This window comes from Colobus angolensis, unplaced genomic scaffold, assembly GCF_000951035.1.
Source record: "Colobus angolensis palliatus isolate OR3802 unplaced genomic scaffold, Cang.pa_1.0 Scaffold80, whole genome shotgun sequence".
In the NCBI taxonomy this organism is placed as follows: Eukaryota; Metazoa; Chordata; class Mammalia; order Primates; family Cercopithecidae; genus Colobus; species Colobus angolensis.
In genome coordinates, this window is record NW_012121821.1 from 6,870,868 (window position 1) to 6,879,396 (window position 8,529).

Here is an 8,529-nt window from a genome sequence, read left to right on the forward strand (position 1 = left end):
GTCTCGATCTCCTGACCTCGTGATCCGCCCGTCTCGGCCTCCCAAAGTGCTGGGATTACAGGCTTGAGCCACCGCGCCCGGCCAACACAATGCTTCTTAAACTGAAGTGCACATAAGAATCATCCCAGAGCTGCTCCAAAATGCAGATTTCTGGATCCCACAAACTCAGATGCTAATTATAGTAAATCAAGGGTTGAAAACCAGGAAACTGCACTTCAACAAGCACTGTGAAGTGATTCAAATTTGAGAAAAGCTGGCTTAAGGGTAAATAAATAGCACAATTTAAAAAATCTTACAGACAGGGTTTCAAATCGTGTCGTTATTTTAAATTGTGTGATCCTGGGGAAACCGATCTTTCTTTACCTCAGTTTCTTCCATTATAAAATGAAAATTAAAAATTACTTGAGCAAAGGGTCATTTGAAGGATCAATTGAGTCTGAATGTCCTACCACAGAACCTGGAGGGTAGAAAGCACGTAATAAATGCTGACTGTCATTATTATCACCACATAGTTTCAAACCTTGACTCAGGGTAGTGCCAATGCTTAGGGAAGTTTTTCTATGGGCGCCCACAGTATTTCCTCTTCTTTTGTAGCCCTGACCCAAGGCTTAAAAGTGCTTTTCATTAGTGTTCCTGCATACTCCAAGAGAAATCTCTTGCTTACTTTTTTGAAGTCCCTAGATATAGAGTAATTACCCCTTTTTTACCTATTGTCTTCGTATTCTTGTCACCATCCTGGTTTTATGATGTCAGATCTCATCATGCTATTTATCCAGTTTGCCACATGTGGCAAACAGTGATTATTTATAAAGAAATTACAGTTCATTCCCTACCATATAATTATGGCAAATTGAATTCTAAGCCCAAACCCCTTTGCAAATAGTTTTTGGCTAAACAATCTGAAAACTGCTTGCCCGATAAAATTGGAGGAAACTGAGACAGGGGAGTGCCTTCAGTTAAGGCACTACAAGCCCAGTTTGAATGAGCTAGACTTTAATTAGGACACAAGAAGCAATTTAGAGATAATCTCACTAAATCAAAAAACTGAATGATGAGCGTGAGCATTACTGTGCAGATAAATGTTTTCCTGTTGAAGGAGATTATGGGGCACCTTAGAGCTGTAGGAAGTAGAAATGGACATGAATTATTTTTAAAGAAATGTCTACGTTTATATTTAACATTTCCACCTCAAAGAACACTTTTGAAGTGATTACAAATTCAGTATGGCTAACTCAGAGGGACTGATGTCGTTTTGTCATTTAAGATATTAAGGTTTTACTCCAAGCACTCTGCTAGGAGGTAGAATGCCAAGAAGTTTCTGAATAAAACAAATATCTGGGTCCAGCATTTTCCAGTTATTATTTTTCTCTCCTCCTCTTCTTTTTACTCACATTCTTTTTTGGTACATGTTCTTCAAACTGTGTTTCAGAAAATATGTATGATTCCCACCACTGTCATCTGGGCTATTTTTCTGGCTCAATTGCACAATATTGTGAAAGCATTCAACATCAGTTAAGAATGACTGGAGTATGAATACAAACGAGGATCCACGCTGAAGCATTTTACTAGAAAATTAGTTGCAAAAACATATTACTTATGGAAATTACATGCACATTTATTAAAATAATGTTTAAAAAATCCAAGTTCTTTTTTTTAACACCATAACCATTTTTTTTTTCTTTTGGAGGCAGGGTCTCACTCTGTCACCCAAGCTGGAGTGCATTGGTTTGATCATGGCTCGCTGCAGCCTCGACCTCCTGGGCTCAAGAGATCCTCCCGCTTCAGCCTCCCAAGTAACTAGGTCTACAGGCATGTAGTTTTTTGTAGAGACAGGATTTCGCTATGTTGCCCAGGTTGGTCTTGAACTCCCGGTCTCAAGCAATCTGCCCGCCTCTCTCCCAAAGTGCTGGGATTACAGGCATGAGCCACTGCGCCCAGCCATCTTAACCATTTTAAAATGTACACTTCAGTGATACTAAGTAAAATTCACATTCTTGTGCACCCGTAGCCATTTTGATGAAGAATTTAAGATTTATTTTTGTATCAGTGGATTATGGAGGAGCGTAACAGCCCTTCGCAGAAAGAAGGAAAGAGCATCCTGAGAGATAGCTTTTACCTTCCCTCACACACTTAGGGAGAGGTTTCTGACAGCTGTGAGCACTGTACCTGGGAAAAGAATCATGGCAGTGCTGGGATGGGGATTTCAGACTCTTAAATATGATTCTGGCTATCCTGTGTCCTGACTCTTTTTAGACCTCAGCCTTGACTTTTTTAGACTTCAATCATGAAGTTTCTTGAAAATTTTCATGGATAATAAGGCTGCAACAAAGGCAGACTTCTGTTTCTCAGTAACAACATCTATTTGTAGAATAGCAGCAATGACAATGTCATAGCCCTAATGGGCCTTACAGAAGAATATATACATCAATATATACACATATACTTTTTTTTTTTTTTTTTTTTTTTTTTTTTTTTTTTTATATACACATATACTAATGGTAGCACAAGTCTTGGAGATAATTTAATGCTATAGGAATTCCAAAAAAAGGCACAGTTTCTGAAAGCTGGGATGATTGTTGCCTAATTGTTAAAATGACTCTGCATTTACTTAATATAAATTTTAATTGAAATACTATGAAATAAAACATCAATAGAAATCTTGTATTATGTGCAAAATTTGAAATTACACTGTGCATCAAAGGAAAAAATGGAAGGATTTTGTAATTTCAAAGCCAGTCTGTAAAACTATTTATGTTAATGGCACATGATAGCTTCACTATAAGTAAAAAGAAATATTCAACGCCCTTTGTCAATCTTCAGGGAAAATGGGTTCTGAATTATGAGAGCTGTGACTAATGAGTGATTTTCAGGAATGTATTTCTGTGTTAGATGCACTGTTCTTGTGCTCTGAAGGCTTTGATGTTCTTAAGGGCAGTTGAACTAATTATTCTGCATTATTTTCATTTTTTTCTGGAGGAAACATAGATACTCTAGTGTAACACGGCAAACCTTGTGGATGAAATGGAAATATCTTACAAAATGTAAACATCTTGTATTAAAAAGTTAAATTCCTGCTGGGTGCGGTGGCTCACGCCTATAATCCCAGTGCTTTGGGAGGCCAAGACTGGCGGATCATGAGGTCAGGAGATCTAGACCATTCTGGCTAACACAGTGAAACCCTGTCTCTACTAAAAATGCAAAAAAATTAGCCAGGCATGGTGGTGGGCACCGGCAGTCCCAGCTACTGAGGAGGCTGAGGCAGAGATTGCAGTTAGCTGAGATGGCGCCACTGCACTCCAGCCTGGGTGAGAGAACGAGACTCCATCTCAAAAAAATAAAATAAAATTTCTTCCAGGATCTCTTTCTAATGGCCAAAGATTAGAGATCATGGCTTGTGGAGCACATCTCATCTTCACTTTCTGTGAATGGGACCAATGCAGGAATTGAAAAATAGAGCCTCACATTGACAAGACAGAAATCTATTGCTAGGACTTCGCAAGATTTATCAAGAAAGTGGTCAGTGTTTTAAAATGATGGCTAATTTCACCCAGAAGCATGGGAAAAGGCATTCATTCAGCCATTGTCTGCTTATTAATAAAAACCTCTAGTTTACATAGGGAAGCCGAGTTGCCCTGACAGTGACACCAGCTGTCTTTCTGACTGAATTCAAGCATTGGCTTTAACTGACCTTTTTTTTTTTTCTGAATTAAGATCACTGGGGCCACACCTGTGAGCTAAGGTCTAGTTCTGATTTGTTGGAGAATGCTCACCCATCAGTAATTTTTTGACTGATTCAAACCCCTTGACCAGTGGACATTAGAGGATGAATGAGAAAGTGGAATACATTAAGTAACTTAGAATGAAGGAAAATCATAGCATAAGAAATACACTTTTGACATTTTGTAACATGTAAATTATATTATAATTAATGTGTAAATTTGCACCACTTATGTGACTCAAGAGCTCAAAACTTTCTGTAATGGGTTTGAAGCACAAAAATACAGTGTTTATAGTCAGAGGGCAGCCTTTACTTTCAGTAATGGTTATTCCCTATGGGCTGGAAAGCAAATTTGGCTTTAGGTTGTAAAGAGTTTTCCAGTGCCAAGGCATTTGACTGCTGTTTTTTTCTTTTTCTCCATTGTCTTGCAGACCAGATGACGTGCTTCTGCATCGCACTCATGATGAGATTGTCCTCCTGCATTGCTTCCTCTGGCCCCTGGTGACATTTGTGGTGGGTGTCCTCATTGTGGTACTGACCATCTGTGCCAAGAGCTTGGCAGTCAAGGCAGAAGCCATGAAGAAGCGCAAGTTCTCTTAAAGGGGGAGGAGGCTTGTGGAAAGCAAAGCACAGAAGCTGTACTCATCGGCACGCATCCAACTGCGGAACCCGTGTTTCCTGGTGCAGGAGATGGACAGGGCCATGACAGGGCTCTGAGAGGCTCATCCCTCAGTGGCAACAGAAACAGGCACAACTGGAAGACTTGGAACCTCAAAGCTTGTATTCCATCTGCTGTAGCAGTGGCTAAAGGGTCAAGCTCTTAGCTGTATGGAGTAACTATTTCAGAAAACCCTATAAGAAGTTCATTTTCTTTCAAAAGTAACAGTATATTATTTGTACAGTGTAGTATACAAACCATTATGATTTATGCTACTTAAAAATATTAAAATAGAGTGGTCTGTGTTATTTTCTATTTCCTTTTTTATGCTTAGAACACCAGGGTTTAAAAAAAAGAAAAGGTGAGGACATCTGGGTGTCATTTGCTTCTGCTGGGTTAAACTTTTACTTGACGACAAGGATTCCTGCTGAAGTCTGAACCTTACTGTGTAACCCTCAGTTTCCACTATTAAAGAGTATCTTTTGACGTCTGCTTGGAAAATGAATAGTACACTGGTAACTCAGTCTCCAGTCACCTCTGTGTCTCTTAAGCAAGACATTCTAAAAGATTGGGAAAAGATCCTCCAACACCTGCCTTTGCCTAACCATTATTTTTCACCAGATTACTTCTTAAGAGAGGGAGGTGATTCTGAAGAAGGCTTCTATCTCAAAAAGCACTGGGCTTCTTTATTCATCTGTTCTTGTTGTTTTTGATGGATTTTTTTAAAATTTATGTGCAATACAGTATACACGATGTGAAGGACACTCTTCAGCTTAGTGAAATGCTGTTTTCTTTTTTTTTTTTGTAGGTCAGAAACAAACACCAAAATCAGTTCAAGCATTTTGTTTTTTTTTCTTTGTCCTTGCCTTGATGTTATGAATATTAAAACAGGAGGATTGCTGCCATTGTTCAGTTTGCTTGGACAAACCTGGAGATGCAACCCAGCTCACATCATTGCTACCGATGAGCTTTCTGTGCCTTTATCAGAAGTTTATTGAGAAGACCATATTTCTTTGTATCTGTTTATAAACTCAAATTCCAAATATCAAATCGCAGGTCTCAGTGAACATCAAACCTACTTACTACACAGAATCAAACCTTTGTTTAGGTGAGATGTACATCATTAGTGGGGGAACAACTGACAACATAATTTCGTTTTGTTTTCTTGTGATACTCTTCAGACATGCTTCTATTAGAATAAAGGTAAACTGGAATGTAGACAAGTTCCCCTCAGTTATTTCCATGGGGCTGTAAAATACATATATGGAAGGATGGTTTCCTGACTTTTAGTCCACATACCAATGTTTTCTTTTTTTCTTTTTTTTGAAATGGTGTCTCGCTGTGTCGCCAGGCTGGAGTGCAGTGGCGCAATCTTGGCTCACTGCCATCTCTGCCTCCTAGGTTCAAGTCATTCCCCTGCCTCAGCCTCCCGAGTAACTGGGACTACAGGCACGCACCACCACGCCTGGTTAATTTTTGTATTTTAATAAAGATGGGGTTTCATCATGTTGGCCAGGATGGTCTAGATCTCCTGACCTGTGCCCACCTTGGCCTCCCAAAGTGCTGGGATTATAGGCCAGTGTTTTCTTAATCTTAGAATGTGAGTAACTGAAAATCATAGTCTGTGGAAAGGTGTTGAATTGAGTATAATCTTCTGTTTATTTTTGTGTTTTGTTTTTTAACAGATGGGGGTCTTGCTGTGTTGCCCAGGATGGAGCGCAGTAGCTACTCACAGGTGTGATCATAGCACACTGCAGCCTCAAGCACCTGGGCTCAAGCAATCCTCCTGCCTCAGCCTCCCAAGTATCTGGGGTTACTGGTGTGCACCACCATGCTTGGCTCTAGTAATTTTTTTTTCTAATTCAAAAGTTACAGTTTCACTGTGAAAAAGGCCTTGAACACACTATTTATGACATCTTTTGAGGCAGCTCCAGTGCCTTGACTTCAGTCCCAGTTTCCGGTTGCAGCATCCTTGTTGTCTTAGCAACACAGTGAACTATTCTGAAGCATAGAGTAACATGAAACTGGAAGTCCAAGAAATCATCTCTGCATCACATTATGGGAGATGAAGTCTGCTTTATCCATTTTATCTTTATCCAGTTGTCTATGATTAATTGATTACAGAGTAGAGTAAAATAGTGCATGGATATACATTTGTGTTGAAAAAAGGGGAAGTTGATATATATCAATCTTAGTTTTCATTTTTCAGTTTGATATACATTTACATTAAACGCTTCCCTTTATGCCAAAAAAGTATATGCAACTGTATTCTGTAGGTTGATTTTTGGAAAAGGGGAGAAGCACACTGAATTCATAAGGTCAGAGGTAGTCTTAAGGTCTTACTTGCTTACAGCCAATTAAATTTGAAGCACCTTATTTATACTTGTTAAAGGTAAAACCCAAAGGAACAAGCAGAGGACATTTTAGGTTCATAAAAGGTAAATAAGCTTACCTTCTTAATGTTTTCTTCCTCTTTTTGTATAAATCAGAAAATGATCTAAACTGCTGTAACAAAGAGACCCCAAAATAATGATGGCTCGTGTAAGGTAGTAATTTATTTTTTTCTCACATAGCAGTCCAGAAGTAGCTTCGTTTCACAAGGTATTCAAGGGATCTAGAATTCATCTACCTTGTTAGTTCTCTTAATACCCAAGGGTATTGTTCTTTCCATGGTCAAAGCTGGCCCAAGACTTCCTAGCCTGTGAAAAAAGAGGAAGTTGGGAGCAAGCCATTTCCTTTTTAGGAAATTACACCCATCACTTCTGCCCACAGTTCCTTCATGAATACTTACTACGTAGCTATACCTAGCTTCAAGAAAGGCTGGGATGTGCCTCTAACTAGATGGACATGTGCCCTACTAAAACTCCAGGGAAAGGGTTCTATTACTAAAGCTAAAAAGAGGGTAGTTAATACCAGAGTTAAAGACAAAAATGATAGCAGCCAATGGCCCATTCCATGATAATCTGCTGAGCAGGCATGATGGAGATGCCTTGCCCCAGCAGAAAGTGAGTTCCTTAGTGAAACTATGAATCTGCTATCTGGGAGAAACTCCCTTGTCCATTGTCTTCTCTGGCCCCTAGTTTGACCTCCAGAAAAGTCTTGCTCGTCAGCTTCTGTGGCCCCATCTGAAACTTTGGAGGGCATTACAGCTTTTGCAGCTCCTGCTTGCTGGTGCAGATTTTTAGACCTAGATTGCCTTAGAGACTGAAAAACATAGGCTTTTATAGGCCAGGGTTTTAGTTCATTTGACTGTAATAAAGACTTCAATGCCGTTTTTAATGTTGATTGCTGACATCTTTGAAGCCTCACCTTTCCCTTTCCTCTTATGCTGCACACCTGGGCAAGCTGATGGAAGCATGGGTGCCTCCTCCTTTGGCCCCAGCAGGAAGTTCAAATCACACAAGCCCCGGCATACATGCAGGAAGCTTCACCCCAGCCTCACACTCTAAGACGGATAAAAGCCAAACCACTTAAGCCGTTTCCCGAGCCTTTTGGGAGCCTGCCCTATCTCCCTGGAAAGTCTCAGTATGTGAGTAATAAACCTTTTTATACCCATTTCCTGTGTGTGTGGCATTATCAGTCTCAGCATCTGAACTGAATTCATGGTAATTTTCTCTGAATTTTGGGAGGAGGAAGTTCATCTGACATCTTAAGGGTCATCATAGCATTGGTGACATCATTTTATCAAAAACACTAGAGATTTCCGTTTCATTTGCTTTCAGTCAGTTCATGTGAAAGTAGCCACAGCCAAAGAGCTGCTCTAGTTATAGTTCTTTAAGCCAGCAATGTGTTATTTATTAGTCACTGTGCTTGGCCCATACCTCTGTCCCTCAAATTAATGGCAGCCACCTTGAAGTCTTCTCCAACAATGAGTTTCAGTGGTAATGCAACATTCTTCATCTGGTCTTTTCTGCCGAAATGACTCCCATTGTCTGCCCAGAACACAATGGAGACTTTGTTTGTTTGTTTGTTTGTTTGTTTGTTTGAGATGGAGTCTTGCTCTGTTGCTCAGGCTGGAATGCAAAGGCGCAAGCTCGGCTCACTGCAACCCCTGCCTCCCAGTTCAAGCAATTTTCTTGCCTCAGCCTCCTGATAACTGAGATTACAGGCTTCCACCACTACCCTGGCTAATTTTTGTATTTTTTAGTAAAGA

General features: G+C 39.9%; 1 protein-coding gene across 1 annotated transcript in view; it reads left to right on the forward strand.

Annotated features, from left to right (window-relative positions):
- The window catches only part of KCNMB4 (potassium channel subfamily M regulatory beta subunit 4), a 69,401-nt gene extending 61,470 nt beyond the window's left edge, over positions 1-7,931 (forward strand). Inside the window, exon 3 of the mRNA XM_011929323.1 lies at positions 4,150-7,931. Coding sequence (XP_011784713.1) covers positions 4,150-4,318 — 169 coding nt within the window. The 3' untranslated portion in view covers positions 4,319-7,931. The remainder of the gene's footprint in view (positions 1-4,149) is intronic.
- Positions 7,932-8,529: the final 598 nt, after the last annotated feature.